The 23,291-nt window shown below is 46.8% G+C and overlaps 1 protein-coding gene across 1 annotated transcript in view; it reads left to right on the plus strand.

Annotated features, from left to right (window-relative positions):
- Window positions 1-23,291, plus strand: part of LOC119455571 (uncharacterized) — a 37,636-nt gene that overhangs the window by 9,618 nt on the left and 4,727 nt on the right. The window contains exons 2-3 of the mRNA XM_037716972.2: window positions 17,782-18,153; window positions 20,410-20,760. Coding sequence (XP_037572900.1) covers window positions 17,782-18,153; window positions 20,410-20,760 — 723 coding nt within the window. The remainder of the gene's footprint in view (window positions 1-17,781; window positions 18,154-20,409; window positions 20,761-23,291) is intronic.

The following is a 23,291-nucleotide window of genomic DNA, read 5'->3' on the forward strand; positions in this document are numbered from 1 at the left end:
CAATTGATGCTTCGCCTTTCGGGTGAAACTGCGACAATTTTTTTAAAATAAAGGAATGACGCGCTTCAAGGGCTATATTTGTTACACAGAAGATATTTAGGTACCGTTTATTGTTTGACTGCTTAGTTACGTAGAGCCCAAACCCAGCCACCAGCACATCATTAGGGGTAGTAGAGATAGGGCTGCATGTACAGATGTATGCTTGTTTTCTCTTGCGCTACAAATAAACTTTAAACTTCAAGCCGATTTACCATGAGTGTTGTACTTTGTGTGATTCGGCAAGACACCAGCAGCCGAAGCTGCACCACCACAGCCCACGGTCAGAAACCTCCGGGGCGTTTCGCCTAGAATGCTTGACTTTAAGGTATTGTCGCCGCGGTCAAATGTACCAGCGGCCGTGAATGTACTAACACAACAGACTCGGGGGATACAACGCTGAGCTTTATATGGACGCTTGGGAGGTGAAAGTAGACAAAGTATCGATGCCTTCAAGAAAGTAAACTGTCCTTGCGGTCTACAAAAATGCCTGTAGCTGAGAAAGGCAGTGCAACCTTCGGCTATCAGAATACTCCCATTGCACTCTTGAATGTCAGACTGCTTGCCAAGGCTATAAACAAACTCCAGCTTGTTGCACGGCGTCTGTGGCCTGTATAACTTTTCCTCAAGGGTGTGCTCCAAGCAATGACGTGGCATGCATTTTATTTTTTGAGATTTAAATGACGACGGGACCGGGGATATAGTTCTGCGGAAACTAGTGAATGTTCTTTCTTCGTCCTCCTTAAAACAAACAAACAAACAAACAAACAAACAAACAAACAAACAAACAAACAAACAAACAAACAAACAAACAAACAAACAAACAAACAAACAAACAAACAAACAAACAAACAAACAAACAAACAAACAAACAAACAAACAAACAAACAAACAAACAAACAAGCAAGGAGGCAAAAAAAACTAACAAACAAACAAGCAAACAAGCAAGCAAGCAAACAAGCAAACACAAGCAAATAAACAAAAAGGAAAAAGGAGAACCACGCGACTACAACAGAGGGTTGGTAAATTACGGAGTTAGCGCAAAACCATTTCTGTTTGCGCTAGCTTTATAATTTCTTTTCTTCTGAACATCGTGACAAACGAGCTACACGTTCCGAATGTCTTCGATATACTGGGAGCAGCTCTGTTTCTTTGAAGTTGCCCGGCACGGAGCAACAGTGGGCCGAGAGAGCCGACGCACTGCTTTAATGCGGCGTTGGAGCTACGATGGTTCTTGGACACAGGTGTAAACAGTGGGAACCGGAGGGAAATCTCAGTGCTTCCCCGGAGAGCATCTCTCCTTGCTTGGACGGCATGGGCCTTGTCGTTCTCTAGACCGTCCCTGTACTGTAGAAAAAAAAAGGAGAAAGGAGATCGGGAAATATATGCCTTCTCAGATATTTGCTTATTTTTTGTTTTGCAGTCGTAAATTGGATCGCGTCCGGCTGCCAGGAAAAATACATTAGTACCCTAAGTTAGCCGGTCTGTTAGATGGCACAACACGAACCACTGGTATGAACACCTGAGACATGTGCAATTATTCGAATAAAGGCGGATACTAAGAAGCAGCATTATTTATTTATTTATTTATTTATTTATTTATTTATTTATTTATTTATTTATTTATTTATTTATTTATTTATTTATTTATTTATTTGCCTCCTTATTTTATTCAAATAGCTTCAGTTTCCGAAGGTGTTGCAGAAGTTAGTGGTGACGAAAGATTAAAAGTACATAGTTGCATCATGAAGTAGTTAGAGTATACAGTAGTCATCGATGGCAGTTTTAAATACACAAATATTAATGACGATGATGAATGAGGTGGTCAGGTGGTTCCAATTCGTAACTAGCTGTCTTCGAGAAGAACGAGTAAGAACACAAGCTAGTTTTGCAAAAAAGGAAATCCTACTTTCTTGCTCTGGTATGTGCTTGATGAAACATACGATGGTGCTCTTCTCGCGTGTTCTAGCCTGGCGCCTAAGGGACCTTCTTGAAAGGAGGAGGAGGAGCAGGAGTGTTGCTTGCTCCAGGTCAAGGATGCATGGATGCTATGAGCGTCCCCTTTGAAACGGGGTGTTGGGTTGCGCCACCAAGCTCTTGTTTTTATTTTGCCTCATGTCCTACCTACGTTTTTCTTTTTTTGGAAGCGCACAAAGAATTCCCAGCGTCAAGCTGTCGGAACCACTATTGGTAACTTTCTTTTTTACGCCTCCATTCTTTGTTATCTCTCCACTTTACTGCCACCCAACCTCCAATCGCCTTTTACTAATCTCTATTGCGGACATGTTTGCTTTCCCACTGCTATGCCTGAACCCATGGCTTGAAGGAGGCCAGCGGAGCCTAAACCGACAGCTAGGTAGATGTCTTCACATTCTAAGAAAACATGTCCCATCGTTTCCCTAGCTTGCCGCAGCAAGCACATGATGCTAGGTGTACCTCGGTTTAAAGTACGCGTTCTAAGGCATCCTTAGAACGTGTATCGAAAAGTTAAAAGCTTCCACTTGAGTTAGCATAAAATTTTCCTGATTTCATTTTTACCTCTCAGGTGGTTACTCAAAGCAGGTTTTTTTTGTAGCAAGAGTTACACTGGCCGCATTCTCGCCGTTTCGCTGTGGCTGGCCGTTTCGCTGTGGAACCGCGACCTGAGCCGTTGCCTAGCAACCGCCGAGACTGGCAGCGCCGCTCGCCACGCCATTTGGCGTCGTCTGCTCGAGTTACCAGGGCGCCGCGACGTGCCGCCGCCTCCGCAGTTGTGTTGCAAGCGTTCGCCGCTTGCATCTGGCATGACGTCAGAGGAGGAGGCGGTAAAACCGCATTGCAACAGAGGAGGAGCCGGCCTTGCATCGTATATATAGAAGGGGTGGATCGGTGGTATTCGTCGGCAGATATGGAAAGTAAGTTGGAGAGACTGAAAGAAGCCAGGCTTCGTCGTCGGCACGAAACCAAGAGCAGGCAGCGAGCCGAGGAGACGAAGGAAGAACGAGCCGCATGCCTCGAGAAGCGTCGTAAATGCGAAGTGGCCAGGCGAGTGGATTCAGATGAGGATAGCAAGTCCTTCCGGTGGACGAGGCTTCGAGTGGCGGTGCGGACGCACGGTACACAGCAGGCCGGCATGGAGAAGGTTAAGGCAGACGCCTCTGCAGCAGTTCACGCAGGCCAGGCGGAACGAACGGGGACCGGGCGCAGTCATTGGTGGGCACGACAAGCCGCAAGCTCGATCGTCACGTGCGCGAGCCCTGGTGGATGCGCCGTGTGCACGCGCTTGTCCGGTCTTGCCCGACCCGCGGTAGACGTCGGAAGCTGCAAACTTCTGCGCACGATACCGCCAGCGTCAAGAGAAGAGGGTCCGGCGCGTGCCTGGCGGATCCTGGGTGATGCCACAGTCAGCGGCGTTGGAGTCGAGTGGCGCTCGAGACAACGAGGAAGGCGTCGTGGAACAACGCTCAATGACGGCACCGGCGCAGGTTGGCGAAGATATGGGAGAGCCGGGGCAGCAGCTGCCGAGTCATGGTGCTTGGCGAGCTCTAATGCGGGCACAACTTGAAGGACAGGATGAGGTGGTAAATGCGAGACACCATAAGGACTCGTGTCGGGTGTAGGTGGTGTCGATCCATCCGTGTCGCGTGGCGATTTTCTATAGCCTCCAATGTCCGATCTGTCAGAGCTGTTGCTGGCAGTGCCCGACAGCAAGGCGGCCGAAGGAGGGGACGGGCAGCGCAGGGAAGGGACGGAGATCGCTACTGCTGCCGCGTCGCTTTCGATGGCTTGTAGGTGCCGCGGTGTAGTAACAGTTGACAAGGTCAGAGGCAGCGGAGTCGGCACGGGGCAGGGTTCGCGCGCCGACTCGGAGGCGCGCTCAGCCGGCAGCGTGGAGAAATCGGGTGAAGGGTTGGTCGGGGACCGAATGGCAGGAGCGATGGCGTGCGGCACAGGAGCCTGCGTAGGGTCGGTGATGGCACCACTGTAGCCTGCCATCGTTGGTGGCGAGAAAGTCGATGACCAGGCCGGTATCATGGTCGTGTCGATACCCTTGGTGACACCATTATGCGCGTACTCGCACGAAAGAGACCCCTGGAGGGAGCCGCAGGCCAGGGACTGTGCGGTAGCGCCGACGAGAGTGTGTCGGGTGAAGTCGAGGGAGGAAGGCTCGCCTGATGGTGGCTTACAGGCGTTGAAAGAGACGCCCGTCTGGTGCTGGCCGGGAGGACGTTGGCACAGAGTCGCGCACCGTGCGGTCAACCTCTGAAAGAGGGCGGTAGGCAGCGCCGTAGAAGTTGAGGACAGACTGCCGCAGTTTGTCGTAAGGGCGCGGGCCAGGCGATGGAACGCCGAGGTGGAGCTGGAGGGCAAGCGGCAGGACGTCGAGGAGTACCGCGTGCTTGAACTCCTGGATCCATATGTGGTTCAGCTCCAGAACCACCTCGAACTGGGCGACCCATGCGCCGACGTAGCTGGACGAGAACGGCGGCAGTGGTGGGTCGCACTGCGGCTCCGGCCAGGTGGCCATGCAGCGTGTCGCTCGGTGCAAGGCGCGTTCTGCCGGGTCACTAATGTAGGAGGAACGTGAAGGCGGCCGGCCGTACGGGCCGTGCCGTTGTTCCTAACTGAAAAGGCGAAGGCGGCTAGCGGAGCGGCGGCTGCAATGACCTGCGTGGTTGGCTTCTAGACCCGCCGTGGTTGCTCAGTGGCTATGGTGTTGGGCTGCTGAGGACGAGGTCGCTGGATCGAATCCCAGCCACGGCGGCTACATTTCGCGCCCATCGATATGTGAAAACACCCATGTACTTAGATTTAGGTGCACGTTAAAGAACCCCAGGGGGCCTAAATTTCCGGAGTCCCGCCACTACGGCGTACCTCATAATCAGATCGTGGTTTCGGCACGTAAAACCCCATACCCATAATTTAAAGTGGCTGGCTTCTAGAACGACACCGCGCGTGCCGAGCTTGCGCTTCGAGCACGCGCTGTGCTTCTATATTTTTCTTCTCTTTGCAGCGCCGACCATAGCGCTCCGCGCTGCGGCGTTGGTGGGAGCTACAATGTAACCGTAGAGAGAACCAAACTAAACAATAAGATTAACGTACCTCTCGGTACGCACACCCAGACACAACTGAGTTAAGGCACAGCCAATTTTTCCCATTGCCACTCCCCAGGAGATTGTCGCAGCGTCTCTGATTTTCCGTTTGACGTTCTTTGTTACCATGTTGCTTACTATACCGTCCGCATACTTGTTCGTAACATTCTAAGTTGTTTTCCTCCATAGTGAGTCAATATTTTTTCTGTACAAATACTCTAACACTCTCGCAACTCATTTACTTTCTTTCATATTTCTCAGTTTTTCTTCGAAATCAATTTTACTCAGAGCTTCCCTCTCTTCAAAACTTGTCCAGCCCATGTCACCATGTACAGCTTCATTTGTAGTCCTCCAGTGAGCACCCAAAGCGAGTTGTCCCTCTGACCTTTGGTTGCTATCCAGTCCTGATTGTACCTCCGACTTAAGCAAATAACCGCATTTTCAAATGTAAGTTCTAGAACCATTACATCTTTCCGCGTACCCCGGAGCACCTCGTACGTGCTGTATCCTCATAGCATTCTGTGTTTCACTGTGGCTGCATTAGTCTTCCCCTTAGCCATTATCGTATTTTTCTGTGTTTCCATATATACTTATTGCCTTCGTTTATCTATTCACCAATATATTTGTATTCTTTTACCCGAGGTGTTTCCCGGCCCGGTATTGACAATGTCTGTTCACTGTTTTCGTTGAATGCACTGTTTTCGTTGAGTCAGGCTTCATAAAGCCTGACTTTTTAACGCTCAATGTCAATCCCCAGTTATCACATTCCTGTCGACAGATATTAGCCAGACGTTGCATATCCCTTTGGTTGTTAGCAAGCAACATAATGTCGTCCGCATACAACAAACCTGGAATTGGTGATATCTACTTTCTCCTCACTCGTCATCCTTTCCTATTCTACACGAATGGTATTTCCTAGGTAAATCTCCCTCAGAAGCTATGTACAGCCGTTGCCTTAGCCTCCCCCTTCCTGAATATCCCACAAAATGTTGCGGTTACGTTCTCATACGCTCCAGTAATGTATAAGAAAGCCACATATAATGGTCTCCTTTCTTCTCTGGATATTTCAATACACAGAGTAAGAACTTATAAGCTATCATCCAGACGCCTACCAATTCTGAAGCCATTCTGAAGTTCTCCCAATATGCCATTATGTTCTGCCCATGCTTGCAGTTTTAATTTAATCGCCTGCATTGCTAACCTGTATATTACCGAGGTCAACGGTCTATATGAGCGATTTCTATATTTTCTCCCCTTACCTTTATAAAATAAATTCATACTACTTTGCCGCCAACTGTTTGGCGTTCGCCTAACTTGTAAGCTTTTTCTACTGCTTTCAACAGAGCTTCCTTACTACTTGGTCCTAGTTCATTAATCAGCCTAACGGGAATTAACCTCGTATTACCCTGTGACTGTGCGCTTAGAAATTTTCTCTTCGGGTTTCTTCCAGTTGAAATTTCTCAACACCAGCTTCTTTTTCACCTGCTTCTCATTCATGCTCTTTTTTTTTCTCTCAAAAACCACCTCGTCATTGCCTTGAAATGATTCGGCTGTTACTTTAAGCACGTAATTTATAGCCGCGTCTACTTGCAATTTGTTCCATCCTCATCTAGGATATATTGTTCCAGATTTCCTGGCTTAATAAGGTCATGTGGTTGCAAAATCTTCTAGGTGCGGGTTTCCTTTCTTCACGTATTTGTAACAACCAACGTTCACTTTTACCTTTAATCGTTGCTTGAACCAGTTTTTGAAACACAGATATTTTTCTACCGGTGTATTTCCCATTTTCTGCGTACTTCACTTCGCGGCAACTGCGCTTTTTTTGCCTGCTTCTGCTCTTGTGATGCTTTCTGTCGTTCATCGATCACTTCCCATTTGCTGCGCCCGAGCGCCACCGATCAAAACGCGGTAGAGTTCTAAAGCTCGCCACATTTAATGTGGTAACATAACAACATTTGGTGACACGAGGAACTTGACATGGAGCGCAACAAGCTGCGCGTCATACATTCAACGTCGACACACATGGCTCACTTCGAAAGGACACGCAACCAGTCTAAGTAGGTTCAATGTCCCTCGGAGGTGGCATCCACGAAAGCTTACTCGTTCCGCAATGCAATGTACCGACAGATCTACGTGCGACCCCTGCGGGACCGAAGAAACCACTGAACGCGTCTCGGGCGTTTGTTCTCGTAAACCGACGTGCAGCCGCAACCCTCTGCGAACAGCATTAAACCGGTCGGACTCAACGCCGTTTTCAGAAGCGAAGATGGTTGAGCTATGGCCGTGCACGGCTCTGGTGTAGAAAGCAACGACGTCGTTGTTACAGTATTCGAAGGCGACAGGTATCTGCAATCATTCATGATTTGGTGCACACGTTCAAGTGGGCGCGCTACTAGTGCTCTCTCTCTTTCTTCTCTCTTCTTTCTCTCTTTTCACACCGTTATTCCTTCTCCGCCAGCGCAGGGTAGCAATATGAAACATCGTTCCAGTGCACAAATAAACACGGACGAAAAGGGTGTTTATCATCTAATCTGTGCTTATTTGTGCGCTGGAACGATGTTTCATAACGCTAATCACGACTAACTAGCCCAGCCGTCCACGCTTAGCAGGGTAGCAAACCAGACGTGAGGCCAGTTAACATACTTGCCTTTTCTTGCTTCTTTCTCTCCACTTTCTGTAGTGCACATTTAGCAATATCTGATTACCGGCTTCCGCGGCACTCTTCTTTGCGCGACGTAATAGGAATCCCACATCTCCTGCCGTTAAAGCATGCACTCATAGAATTGGCTCATCGCATGAAAAGAGAGAGTCAATAAAAAAAAAATCGACTTCATCTTGTTTGCTTTTCCTAGAGCGACGAGTTTCAACTACTGCTCATCGTCATTGGGGTCTATTTTTTATTACTTTGTTTTAGTGCACAAAGATCAGGTGTTACCTGCGTTAAAGTAATGTGAAGAATAATAGCACATCACGAAACTGCGAACATCGCTGTCAGAAAGAAAAGCGGAAGAGCCAGCCAGGATTAGTCTTTCCTTAGACACTTTTCTTTGATCGATAGTTGTATCGGCGGCTCACTGTGTACCGTATTTGCTCGATTCTAAGGCCCACTTTGTTTCCGGGAAAGTTCACTAAAATATGACATGCGCGTTAGAATCGAGTACGAAATGAAAACTGCAATAGGTGGTGTTTAGATCCCATCCCCCGATGTCGACTGCCAATTTCCAATCTTGATGGCCGTGTTTTGTCGTACTGCAGCTGTTAGAAGAAGCTCCTGCGATCGCCGGTAGTTTCTCCTCATTCGAGACTACATATAGCTATTGTCCGACGAGTGATTCCCGGTACACCGTGGCTCTGATACAATAAGTTTTCTTTTTTGTTTACGAGAGAGCACAAATCGACATTTCTCTGTTTCATGATGAAAATCTGAGGAGCAAAGAATCAAGGGTAGAGCATTTCGCACTTTTTTCAAAGTCTGAAATTCCTCCTGCTGAAACTTTATATAATTTCAAGAAACTAATTAATACTCAGGTTCAACGAAACTTGGGGTGGGCGTAACGATCGAAGGCGCATTAGAACGGAGCAAATACGGAATATTTTTACTCTTTATTTGTTTGATTTCACCTCTCTTACGAATTACCGAGACACATTTCTCTTCCGCGTTATTGAGTTTCCCCTCTGTGCCACTTCCTCGTGCGTCTTTCCCTTATCTGGGCGCATTGTTAGCAGTTTATTCCTCGCCCATTCCTTCGTGCAATACGTCCGCTTTTTTTACGTACTGCTAAACATAACTTGATGTTTTTTCCCTTATTGCCCGAAGACGTAAATAATGCTGCCCGAAATTGCCTGTGACCGTGCTCTCGGTATCGTGCCGCGAAATTTACTTTTGGTTCATTTCAAGATATGTCTATATATAACAGGGTAGATGCTCAAGCTGGGAAGCTTTTTCTAGTTTCAGCTAAACAACATTCTATATGAAAGACTAATGGTCACTGCCGCATAATTTCAACTTACTGTTTTTATTTACCTCCAAGAACGGAAGTGGAGCACGCTTTCATGTCAATGAAAGTTATTGCTTTTCGATGCGTTCTTTATTGATTCAGTTAAAATGTGAGTTGCAGAAGTGTAGCGTAAGTAACTGCAGCATGGAGGCCTCTTGCAAGAGGAGCAACTTGAATGAAAGAAGGAACAAACTAATGAATGCTTTACACTCGATAAACGTGTAAGGCATCTTCTTTTTACCTCGTACGCAAGAAGATAGGGTGTGGCAATTAAGTACCACGATCCTGCCGTGGATTACTTGAAGACGTGGGCATGACTTGTACGGAAAATTACCAAGGTTTCATAAAAGATGTTTATGATGTTTTTATTAGTTTTATTATGGCATGCGTATCAATTCCGGCATTGAATACCGACAGCATTAAAGTCATGTCCATTTAGCAACAATGTTTCTGTTGATACCAGTTATGACATGCGTTGCTAAAGTCACACGAAAGTAGAATTGCAGGGACATCACGGGGAATGCGGGAGACGAAAATTTAAGACGATGAGCGACACGATTACAAGGTCAGAGCAGAATGTACGAAAATAGAATGACGTTTTAGTTAGTAGTTTTACAAAAGCTATGATGCCAAGGTCACGCATAATTTGGAGGTCGATATCAATGAGCACGAAATTGCGGGATATATATACGTGTCTGTGTGTGTGTGTGTAATGTCAGAAGCAAGAGGCGTGCCGTGGCTGAGACGCCATACTTTTATGCTAAAGCACGCGCACTTCGTTGTCCGCTTCTCCTCCCATCGCGTCCTGCATTCGTCTCCCACACACACGCACACGCACACGTGCACACACACACTCACGCACACGAACATGCCAAAAATAACCGCAGAGGACATGTTCTTCAGGCGAGAAAGAGTTAGCAGGCTCAATTTAATATTCTGATGGGTGACTGTGGCGGTTCGATGGCTCTGTCGCTTAAGTTCATTTCAAACTTTTTCGTTGCCTTGGAGCTGTCGTAGGTGGGAGTTCTCCCCCAAAAGATAGAGCTTAATATGCTGATTCGCCAGAAGTCAGGCCGAAGAAAAACGCTTCTGCAGCATAATGTGCTTGTCGGAACTTCATGACACTCGGAAAACGGTGGCGATACGGAGCCTCTTCTTTTACCGAGTCGACTCGTATGTTTTCGGCATCAGAACATCTTTTTTTTTTACTTTTTGGTGTAATACATCGAGAATTCTCCCGCTTTCCTGCGTCACGTACGCATGGTCTGAACGCTTGCCGCTTACTCTGCTCTAGCGGAAAGAATAAGAAAGAGGAAATATTTCCAGTCTGATATGCCGCTGCTCGGTCCTATGCTATACCATTTTCGCTAATGTTTAGGAAGAAGATCAGAAAAGCACTCCAAAACTTTGAGCGTCATTCCAGGAAATTACCCTTTCTCTTCTGACCAAGGCAAGACATTACGGCAGCGTCATTTATCGCATTTTCGTATGCGGCGGCTGCAGTAGCTGCAAATGCGGGCTTGCATCACTGTCTCCGTGCTGCATGCTTGCTTTTGTGCCCAAGCAGAGTGAATATACTGCACGAGGAAAGAAGATAATTTTCGAGAAAAAGGAGTCAACAGAAGGCTAATTATAGAACCAGAATTATAGAACTCTTGGGAAAAGGAGGTGCCATCACTGCCTCTCTTCTTAAGGCGACACTAAAAAGAAACACTAAACATGTTTAGGCTAATAAATTATTCTTTGAAAACTCTACTTCTTTACTAATTTTGCGATAAGTTCATTACGAAAAGACGAAGGGCCGAAGTTTCATGCTTTGAAATTCGCGCGAGAACCTTAACGCCGGTGCGACAGTGTGACGTCATGAATTTCAATGTATTTTCGCGTATTCCGGCCACTGTGGCCATAGAGTGCCATACCGGAGGCAACTGTGGCACCAGTGTAATACGGTAGGTGCCACAGCAGGGCGATTCAGCCAGCATGGGAATGAGAGATATAGTACGTGGATTTGACTAAACTTCGTTCTTCTGGCTTTAAAATGGATTCGCGACTTTTCAAACTGACCGATTTCAAGAAAGTACTGCGTTGAAAATAATAAACATTATTTACGTATTCCGACGGCAGAATTTCGAACGCAGGGCCTCTAGCACAGAAGCCTAATGTTGAAACCTATTACGCCGCGGTTGCACGGACAAGCGGAACCACTGCAATCAGGAGTGATTATGCGTGTGTGATTATGCGTCTTACTGAATTATGCATTTCAAAAAGTGTAGATTGCTTAGAAACTTAGTCCAATAAAGAGAGATAAAACAAATCAAACAAGGCCACAAGAACGTCCGAAGCGACAAGTACGAAAATCAGACAAATCCACTTACTGACCATCATTACCGTGACCGCAGAACGATCGTAGCGCAGGAGTTCCCTCTAGTAATTATTGTAGGAAACTCTGTGATTGTGGCTCGGTAAAAGTTCTCGAAACTTGCCACGTTCCACTCTGTGGCTCTTTCATAACACAACGCGGTCAATCTGTACGGATAAATAATCCAACAGATGTCGTCAGAATCTATGACGTCACGGCCAGCTAGTGCGGGAACGTCAAGGCGGCGTCGCCCCCGCCTTTTGTCTCTTGCTCTTTCCTGGCTTATCGAGCCTCATCTTACGATAGGTGTGTTTTATGTTTGTTTTTGCTTATCGCAGAAAGGGTAGTCTACTAATAGGTTTCGAATATTCATTCTCTTTAGATATAAGTGTACAGGGTAGTAGTGCTTGTTTGTCTCGCGAAGCAGTCGCTAAGCGTGCCTAGTAGGGACTTCCAAGCCCATTGGTTCGATATTCTGATATCTACCTTCATCTGTTCACTGAACTTTGCCTCTTGTCCCGCTTTCACCCGGTCTCTTTCGCTGTTGTGTACCTGTGCACACTCCCTGACGCACACACTTTGTGTTCTGGTGTACCGGTTTCTGAATATTTCCTGCGCAATGCAAGATAAAAATAAATAAATAAAGGGAGTCAGTAGCTGACAGCAAGTTCTGTGCGTGCCCACCGCCAGTAAGAAGCCCGGAATACCGGCGCGCTTTATCTACTGGCATTTTTTTTTATCGACTTAGTGTGTTGTTGCCGCTTGATACGTTATGTATATTTTTTTTTAGGTCGTGCTTTTTACGTGACTGTTGGGCACTCTATCTACGTGATTAATCTCCTGCTGTGCCGCTTCTCGTAGCACGTGGCGGTTCCCTTTCTTCTACGCCTCGTTTGTTTGCTGAAAAGGTAGCCCGCCGCTGTTTGTACTGCGAAAAGGGGCAGTAGCACGCGCACGTAGAGCGTAATAAAATTTGGGGCCTAAAGAAACAAAGACAAAACTGGTCGTTTGCTTGTACCCGTCACGCGCGGTGTACCTCGATGTTAGTGCCGTGTTTTAGTTTTATACCTTGGAATTAAGCGTCAACATACTGCACTACTTTCCGTTGTGATTCGAAGTGATTAGAACGTAGCGGCCTCGTCAACAGCGGAACTTCTCGTACTGTCGCACTTAAACAACAACAACAACAACAACAACAACAACAACAACAACAACAACAACAACAACAACAACAACAACAACAACAACAACAACAACAACAACAACAACAACAACAACAACAACAACAACAACAACAACAACAACAACAACAACAACAACAACAACAACAACGTCGTCAACAACGTCGTCAACAGCAAAAACAACAACAGTAGCGAAGTGATCCTTTCATATCAAGCCATAACAAGGTACAAAGTGGTCACACACCCCTTGTGTGACCCTTCACACACCCCTTCGCGCATATTAGGAAAAATAAAAAAAATTATCAAAGAGCTTTAGTTTTTCCGTAAATGCATTGCGTTTGCATAGTACGTGATAGTGGAGGGCGACTGCAAGCTGGGCTATTGGGAACAGATTCATTATAGACAATGCACAAGTGAATATGGGCACGTCCTTGTGAACGTGAGTGTGGCTGTGTCCTTGTCGTTCTTTGCTTGTGTCCACTTTCTTTTGCGCATCGTTTGTAATGAGAATGATTGGAGCAGTGGACGGTAGTAGCAACACTGGTTACGACATTTTTTGAGGTTTTGTCGGACCACAATGTGTTAGAAATAATTTTGTTACATCGGTGTTCTCGTCAAACAAAAAACAACAACGACAGCAAAAGGACAGGCAGACTACGTGTTAATCACAGCGTCGCCGCCTACTTTTTACGACAGTAGGTAACTAGAACGTGGTTGCCCACTGCAATAATAACTCTATCTGTAATTAAAACATGCGCCAGAAGATGGCTCCACGAACGCGGCTACTAAAAGAAACACCTTTGGTAACCAAATATTATGTAAACTGCAATACGTTTGGGTTAAAGTGACCAAGGGCGCTATAACCTAAAATGATTCCAAACTACTTTGATTCCAAACTCCTGACGTCAAATTTACGTAACCGCCGACGCAAGCATCGGGCGGTGACCTGCAGCGTTGCCTGAACAACCCAATCAAACACTCTCCTCTTTTATAGGAGGTAACCTTTGTTCGCTTTCAAAAACCAATAACAGTGTCTACACTCAGCGGTTTTTCTTATCTAATTGGCTGACACGAGGCGAGGAGCACGCTCTAGTTGAGTGGGTTTCGATGGGGCCGAGCCAGCACAGTGAAAATAGATAACCGCATGAAGAGGGTGGTGTCGGTTTCTGCGATTGGTCCACTTCGCCCTACTTAGCTTGCGGTGGCTGGTCGGAAATCGCGGCGGCGTGCAACGAAAGGATAAAAATGCCGCTAAAGCGGATCCTCAGCAAGGAAGAGTTGGCAGAGCGATGTCGTATGCATGCCGAAAGGGCTCGATAACGTTTTACTGCCACGCAAAAAGGTTTATCATGTGCAAATAAATACATGCTCAACGGCAGGTGCGAGCAGCGAGGGCCTGAGTGATCGGCGGGCAGCCTATCTTCTCTTCCTTTCGGAACGGGGCAGTCTGTGGCTGTTCAGCAAAATTTTCAGTTTTGTTCGGCATATTAATGCATTTTTTGTTCGCGTACACGTCACTTTGACGCGGTGAGTTTTCGCGGTTTTGTGAGGTCGCGTGATAGACAGGTGAAGTGGGCGTAGCCAGAAAACATTAGACCAATAGCAGAGGGCTAATGGTGAAAAGGCGTCGAATAAGTAATGATTATTTTCTTTCGTGCGCATTAATCATGCATAATCAGTGTGTACACGTTATATCAAATGGGGAGCTATCTCAGTTTTCGTGACGTCGCGTGACAGACAGGCCAAGTTGGGAGTGGCCCGAAAATGTTTTGACCAATCGTGGAGGCTGATTGCAGAAATTTGAATTAAAACAGTTTGGAATCATTTTACGTTATAGCGCCCCAAATCGGGACACGCTCCGCTTTTACCGTCATGGCCTCACAGTCTTACGGAGTTCATATGGGATGGTGCTTTGTCCCGCTTTGGACTTTACGGAACCCGAGTTGTCCCGAAATGCCTGCCATGTGGTGCCCAATCGACGGTTCAGTTTCTAGGTTGCAGTGGTGCCTCCTTCAAAAAGACTCGTGAGGCATAGCGGCAAAACAAAACACTGCCGTAAGTGAGGCAGCGCCACCTGGACCTGGCCTTTTAAAACGTATGACCACTTGCGACTTGCACGTTTTTGCGATCCAGTTACAATGGACAATGGATCTAAAATGAATCCGGCTACAATGGCTACATTTGTTGGCGTAGAGAAGGCGCAGTTTGAACTGGTGACACTGAAAACACTCAAACCCCAGAAAGAAGGAGAAGGAAACAGTGCTCGTGCTGAAAGTGAATGTGCGCATGACGTGCTAAAGCGAGTACATCGCGCATATGAGGAAAAATAAAAACGTGGTAAATAGGATACAGTCTGATGTGAAATATTGGGAGCGAGATGTGCACGCTACTGCAAGAACGAGACACATGCTTTATATGAAATGAACAAAACTTGGAGGAAATGTTGAATCGCGTTTCCATCTCCGACAACCCCCCTCACCTTCCGTCCCGCTTGGGCGTCCGAGGGATCTGGTCACATTATGTTATGGACAAGGCTAAAACTCTCCATTTGCACCACTCTTCACCCTGAGGCATGCGAAGCGAGGACCAAAACGCGAATACAGGAAGCTGCAGCCGGCGATGCGATGGCTGCCCGTCGAAAAGCTGACGGCTGCTACGAGCACAAACGCAACAAAAGCCACCGAGGGAGCGGATATTGAATGGGCTCCGGGCGCGGCCAGGGCCGAGGCACGACCGTGGTGTCGTGCCGCGTTGTTTGTCTTTCGTTGTCGCGCTTTCGCCGAAAAGGGTGCCGAATATTGCGCCAGGCTACGCAGAAAGAAAGAAAGAAAGAAAGAAAGAAAGAAAGAAAGAAAGAAAGAAAGAAAGAAAGAAAGAAAGAAAGAAAGAAAGAAAGAAAGAAAGAAGAAAGAAAGAAAGACAATTTATGGCTCCACGCCTTATGCGTGGGTGCCGAGGGCCTACCTTTTCGTGTTGTCGCAATCGCTCGCGGCCTTTCTTAGTTGTTTCCACAATCGCGGCTACTGGCCCTTGAGAAAGACAATCGGACACTTGCAAAAAATGAAGTAGTGGGAGAAAGAATTTTAAAGCTCGTAAATTGCTGCGTATAGTAAAAAAGTTGTCGCAGTTTCACCTGAAAGGCGAAGTATCAATTGCGATAGCAAACTTGTAGAGAGCTATACGGAGTAATGATATTAGCTTTATCAGCTGTATAAACTTGGACATGCAGCAGCATCGGCAACACGCAGAACTGTTGTCGACGCCGTCGGCGTTTTGCCCGCGTTCGCTCAAAATGCGTGCGGCGTTGGTGACTGTTGCTGGAGCCTCTGATATAAATAGGCACTGCGTGCCGCAGCTAAACGTCGCCTCCCTTCCCTCCCCCTCCCCCCCGGCCTCTCGTTCGTCGGAAGAAGGCGCGTTTGCTCTACATACATGGTGATTGTGAAGGAGAACAGAGACGCCTACTTCTGCAGCCCTTAAGCGAGCACGGCGCAGAACGCGCGTTTGTTCTCCGCCGTGCGTTCACTCCCCGTGAAAGACGCGCCCTTCGCGCCCTTTCACTCGCACATACAGCGTTCGGTGCGCGGCGACGATTTATTCTCCAAATGACGTCATACGGAACCTCACGGCGACGGCGACGGCGACGGCGACGCCGACGGCAGGAATCTGCTTTTGAGTGTCCATATAATTGCTATCGCAATAAAATGAGATCACACAGCGGATGCACTAGAAGACAAAAAACACTACTTCTAGAACATTCCTTTATTCTGCTAGTATTCGTTTGAAGCCGTTTACAGAGTTAAGATGTGCTGTAAAAAATTACCCATCACTTACAATGCAATAGAATCAATCAATCAATCAATAAATCAATCAATCAATCAATGAACCAGGTGTATGCTGTATGGCCTGCTGTGCTAAAAGCCGCGATTGGAGCTTGTAACGGCCGAAGAGGCAATTAGAGCCCAGTCGGGCCCAGTCGCACAAAGCGCATAGGTGCACAGAAGTGCAAAGTACTGGGCATTTCCAGGCCATGGAAAGTAAGATTCGCGTTGAGAATTTGCAATGACGTTTATCTTTTACCAAAGTAAGATCTCCACCGAAAGCCAACCGCTTATTTTTTCGGGCGCGCTTAGCTTAGGAAGGGCACTGTAGGAAAGCGGAACTGCCTTTAGGAAACTATGTGCAATTATTCGCAGCCAGTGTCTACATTTCTTGGAAAACAATCTCAGCATTATTTTCATATTCCTCGTATAATACAACATTACTCACCTGTTTATTTCCCGGTGAAAGTTTTAGCAAAGCAACAACGCAATTCTAGTCTGTGTTATTCTGAATCTGGAAATAAAAGCGTGAAATATTATGCGAAATTAAGCCGTTGGTTCGGTAAATACGAACAGGTGAGGCGAGCATTGTTTGACAGAGATACGATTGCTAAAAAACAATCTATTCAATCAAAGTAATGAAATATACTGCAGCTTGGCGGCCGCTTGCAGTAATATTTTCCAACAATGCGCGAACCGAAGCCACAGAGGAGAAAATTTCCTACGTTCTCACTTATCTGCTTTGTTTTTATACTAAACTTCAGCGAACGCTATTCTTGCGCGCAAAGACGAGTTTCATGTTCTCCCCTTCCCTCGCCTACACATGTGAGAATTGGAACTCTCCTTCCCAGCATCTGCACCCGTCGCTATGGCCCCCTATTCGCGGCACACATTCCAGGCATACCACCTGACTCTTCCGCAAGAGGAGGATCTAGTGCTTCCTTCTATACAATGAACGACCCGAACTACGGGTTGTCGTAAATAAAGTTTTTACTCTACAGGCAATTTTTCTCGAGGTCTCCCGCCGACGAACGTTTCACGGAAACTACGTCTTTACCCAACATGGCGCAGCACAAGACAGCACACATATAACTAGTGAGCGTATATACTTGTACAGTCGTCTGTACTACAGCTACAAATGTGCTCGGTCACCGGCTTTGTTCACTACGATATGGCGCAATGAAACAACAAACGCCACCTTTATGTCATCACTTCGAGCAAAAATGCACTCTCTATCTTAATGCAGCACTGGTGCTGATTGAAAAAGAAACAAATCAATTTAATTTTTTTTCAACTTTCCGGTACCATGCGCAGGCTTCTGCTGTGCCGTGACCATCCGACGCCTGATCGTACCGCGCTGGGTGCAGAACGGAACCGAGACACCCGCGGTGCTGGACTGCGACTACGTGTACAACGAGAACGACTTGAAGCTGGTGGTCAAGTGGTTCTTCAACGACGGACCCGAGCCCGTGTACCAGTGGATACCCGAGATGAGACTCCGGGAAGCGTTCGGTGTGCTTCAGGGTCGCCTGGATGACGCGTTTTCCGTCAACTCGCGCGACGCCTACTCCCAGTATCGCGCCATCCGCATCCTGAGACCCACGTGGGAACTCAGCGGCAAGTACACCTGCGTGGTAACTTCGCTGGCTGGCCAGGACGTCCGCCATCAGGACATGACCATCTTCGGTGAGTGGCGTTCCGTATCATGCCCGCTACGGGGCCGAGCGCCATTCCGCGGATGAGTTGCGAGGTTATAGCTAGCTTCTCATCGCGGTTCACTGAATCCAGTAAAATGGACAGACTGAAGAAGAAAAATGTTATTGCCTTTTAGACTTCATTTGCGCCGGGTCCTTCTATTGCACGTTCCGGGAAAGGCCACCAGTGCAACGATGGTCCACACTTAATCTTCAAAACCGGCTTCTCTTGGCAATTGCACATTATTCTTTGCCATGCTCCGCTTGATGCAAAACATTCTAAGCGCATGAAGTGTAGTGCCGTTAGAAAGCGTGCAACACTTCTCAAATAAATTAGGAAAAGAGGAAGTTAGACAAACGTAGTTTAACATAAGATGTTCGCATAAGTAGAAACGCATAACGCACATAGGCTACGAGTCCCACATTTTCAAAATACGCCATTTTCATGGCGCTTGGTCTTGCCAGAAAAAAAAAAAAACGCCAAGAGCTAAAAACTTGTTAAATTATGCGGTTTTACTCGCCTAAACAAGGATGTGAGTTTGAGGCATGATGCCTAGTCGGTGACTCCGGATTCTCTTTTACCACTTGGGATTCTTTATTGTGCGGCAATGCATGACATACGAGAGCAGAAAAAGTTTATACTGGCTTTGGGTAGGGCTATTTCCCTGAATGTAGCAGAAGCGACCATCTGTATTAACGCGATAGCGTTAAGGGCCCCGTGTCGCTGAAAATCTAGCGTCGGTGTCGGCGTAGGTGTCGGCATCCGTGGCGGAGAAAATCATCTCGAAGCACCCCAACCGCGCAGGCCCTCCTCGTGGTGCAAGGCAGAAGGTGTTAGTGAACAAAAATGTAATTTCTCACACTGAAATCCGTCAGAAAAAGGGTAAAGTACGACTTAACCGCTACCTACAGACATGGTGGCGTCGGATTGTAATTTGAATGTACGAGAAAACATAATTCTCTTACGGGGAAACACAAACCCCTTTTCCAGCATTTCTACCATACCAACAGCGGCAGTCTCGGATAGGTTACTTGCGAAATTCATTGCGAAATTACTTGCGATGGCGCTCGCATCCTCGGCAGGTCAAATTGGGACTTCGCCTGCCGGATGCGTTTCGGACACGCGCGCGTGTCGGGGCGATAGCAAGCAATTAATAAAGTAAAAAGAAAGGTGCTAGGGCCTTCACATTTTAATATAAGATGACTTATATTGCTGCAGGAAAAATGTCTTCCCAGCAATGCATTTCTGTTTAAAAGTGAAGGGGATCGGTGTAAGCTTGGTCTTTGTAAGCTGGCTTTCCCACGTCCTGTGTTGCAGTGAAGCCTACTAAATAAAATGCGATGCGAACGGAGCCCGATAACGCTATCGCGTTCCACTCTTAAAGGTGATGCTTAAGCGTCCTCCAATTTTTTGTTCAGTTCTGTGAAAATCACTGTACAGTACAACAAATCACGCCAATGCTTCTGAGATATTCGCTACGCATTCCACGCATTTGTCTATTCGTGCATTCATTGACCCGCGCCTCTTGCATGGCGTGCTTGTAACACCGTGCGGCACTGTACATTCCAAATGGGCTTTGTACCTAATGGTATTGGTAGAACTTGCTGAGCTTGGCCTAAGGTTGACAAAGAGGCCAGATAGTTTAAGCGTGTGCGTTGTGAAGTGGTAATTCCGGCAGCTTAGCAGAGCCCGTACAATACTCGCCCAGTATACTGGCAACGCTAACAAAGCTGGAAGACGTGCTTTAGTTTAATGGCTAGCGGAGGGTGCCGCAAAAGGGGTAAACGTAAGTACTTCGTTATACTTCGTCCCGGTGTGTTCCAGAGTCTATAGACACTCTGGCGAAACATTGCTTTCGCCTTCGCTATGGGTGGGGCATGCCAAGAACTGATACAAAACAAGTTCTTATGAAGTAAATCATTACATAAGTGCCATGCTAGAATAAAGTGTTCAATGATCGTATACTTTTTTCTCGTTTGCGGGATTGCATACTTCTTAAAATGTTACGTTTTAGTCGATTGTCTTTATGTTCAACCGGGGCAGCGTAGATTTACTTATCACATAGTTCAAAGCTACAGACAGCAGGTCAGTATACATGTAAGCCTATAATTACCATTTTGCCGAGATACACAACTTCTCGGTTTTACAATTTTTTTTCTAATGATTGCGTAAGTATACAGCAAGCAAAAATGTTCATTTCTTTCTGCACGGTCCCTTCGCCCTTGGCCTCTGTATCACAATTCGCAGTGCCCACCAAGTCGTTTTCCTTCAACTACAGCAGCTCGACTCCTGGCTCTGCTCATCAGTCCCGGTCACATTCTGTGGTGAACGCCTTAAGACTGCTGTGCGTGGCGCGGGGCACCTACCCGAGGCCAGAACTGAGCCTGTTTCTGATCAAGGGAGCCAAGAGGAGGTCGGCAGACGAAGCGGGTTTTCGAACTTTCACGACAACCACAGTCGAACAGGGGCTGTTCGACGTGGTCCTGCATGCCGACATGCCAGACAGCCAGCTTTCTTCGCTGGCTGATCTCTTTGAGTGCATACTGGAAATTCCGCACAGCAACTACGCGCTGACACGCAGGATGAGCATCGCGCATGGTGAGAGCCTCATTCCAATTTTCACTGCTCTGTATGAAAGCTATAGTTTCATTGAGCTACTTCAACCACTTTGGGTGGACGTTAGATCATCTCCCACAATACTAACCACAGGGTTCAACGCAAATGAGGAAAAGAGTAAAGAGTGGAAGAGAAAGCGAGGCACCTGATTGGTTAGCGCAAGTGTAACGTCCTACAATGGGGGAGGCGAAGATAAGGAGGCCGCGTGCCAGCTGCCAGTGCCCCATCCACGAAAACTGCGAAATATAGACACCTGAAGAAATAACAAATGAAATTGTACATTTACTTTCTCCAAGACCTTCTTCCGTCGAGCGTAGCCATTGGATGGGTATGCCATAGCAACGACGTTGCAGCCAAAAACATTAGAGATAGTGTGGGCAGCTCTAGAGTTTCAGTTGGGGTGCTGTGATAACAACATATACTGTGCCGTGGTATTATTCGACATTCTGGTGGGCAGCGAGATGGCCACTTTGTGTGTGTGCTGATGCTCCCATATAGTTTCACGATTCACGGATGGCATGGCAATTTACAGCGGGCTACGCACAAAGATATTGCTAAGTTTGACAATAATCTTCGATGACTTTTGCCACAATTTTTCGAAGAAAACGTTTGAGTGAAGGCAATCTTTCCGTGTCCAGTGTGAAACAAAATTGTTGATGGTGTCTTCAAGACTACATACCAGTGAGAGACGCAGACGTCTCTCAGAACACTTTTTATTTGCTTGTATTCTTTACCCTGTCTCTGTGTGTGCTAGTGGGTGTTGATTAAGGGAAGTGAATGTGTATGCTGATATACGTATCAGCTGGGTAGTCAACGATCAGACTTTCTTAGGCTTTATTTATAGCATTTACAGACGACCAAAACCACTTTAAAATATTCCTTCAAAAATTTGGTAACATCTTAGTGGTTAGCTGGAAATGGTCGATTCTGTCTTCTGTACTGCTGAAAAGCCATTAGGACCAAACCGATGAAGTAATTATTTTTATAGGTTATATCGTAACATAGCATTAAAAGGAAAAAAAAAGCTCGGCAGACACTTAAGACTGCTTACATGTGGGAATGTCAAAGCATTATAGTCCCTTTAGTGAAATATTTTCGATTGATGTATTCAACATGCGTTAAAGTTGCGGTGCGTTTGCGCAAACGTTGTCCAGAGACCAGAAACATTCGGACCATTTTGATGCAGAACTATTAATTTTATTTGCAGCTATGCGATCCTCTATGTCTAATGGTAGCTCTGTCTAGATTATGTCATCTTCTGTTGCGACAATGTCGTCGTCATCGAGGTATGGGCACGCACTAGGACACACCTTTAGTCAGCCAGATGGTTGCGACGCGACGTGTGCAATGACGCACGCACTAGGCACACCTTTAGTCAGCCAGAACGGTGGAGACGCCGCGGCGTCGGGGAAGAATGCTCGTCTGGCACCTCGGAGGTCCGGTTTATATTCCCACCCAGACCGAAATGTAGCAAATGTTCCTCTCAAAGCCATTAATTTGCTGTGTTTACAGGAGCCTCCCTGAGGATTCCGACGCCAGTTAGAACATTCTTGACGTGTTTTTAACGTTTGCGCTATCGGTCAGTTTTGGTACGATGGCTCGGTCACGCCGACGACGAGCCGGATTTTTACGCAATGGGGCAAATAATAATTTTGCATTAATAAGCATATTGCACTCATACTTCATGTAATGAGCAATACAGCGACAATAATAAGACTTGTACGTTATTCTTTCTAGGTGTAGCAGTACGGGGCGGCGCTATAACCTAAAGCTATTCCAAACTGTTTTGATTCCAAACTCCTGACGTCAAATCTACGTAACCACCGACGCAAGCATCGGGCGGTTTCAAAACGAGTAACATTACCTGCACTGAGAGTTGTTTGTTATTTAATTGGCTGACAAGAGGCGAGGAGCACGCTCTAGTGGAGAGGGTTCGATGGGGTCGAGCCAGCACAGTAAAAATTGATAACCGCATGAAGAGGGTGGTGCCGGCTTCTCCGATTGGTCCGCTTCGCCTTACTTAGCTTGCGGTGGCTGGTCGGAAATCGCGGCGGCGTGCAACGAAAGGATAAAAATGCCGCTAAAGCGGATCCTCAGCAAGGAAGAGTTGGCAGAGCGATGTCGTATGCATGCCGAAAGGGCTCGATAACGTTTTACTGCCACGCAAAAAGGTTTATCATGTGCAAATAAATACATGCTCACCGGCAGGTGCGAGTAGCGAGGGCCTGAGCGATCGGCGGGCAGCCATCTTATATTCCTTTCGGAACGGGGCAGTCTGCGGCTATTCAGAAAAATTTTCAGGTTTGTTCGGCATATTAATGATTTTTTTTCTCGCGTACGCGTCATTTTGACGTGGTGAGTTTTCGCGGTGTTGTGAGGTCGCGTGACAGACAGGCTAAGTGGGCGCAGCCCGAAAACATTGGACCAATAGCAGAGGGCTAATGGTGAAAAGGCGTCGAATCAGGAATAATTATTTTTCTTTTGTGCGGTTTAATCATGCATAATCAGTGTGT

Source organism: Dermacentor silvarum, chromosome 6 (assembly GCF_013339745.2).
Source record: "Dermacentor silvarum isolate Dsil-2018 chromosome 6, BIME_Dsil_1.4, whole genome shotgun sequence".
NCBI classification, from domain to species: Eukaryota; Metazoa; Arthropoda; class Arachnida; order Ixodida; family Ixodidae; genus Dermacentor; species Dermacentor silvarum.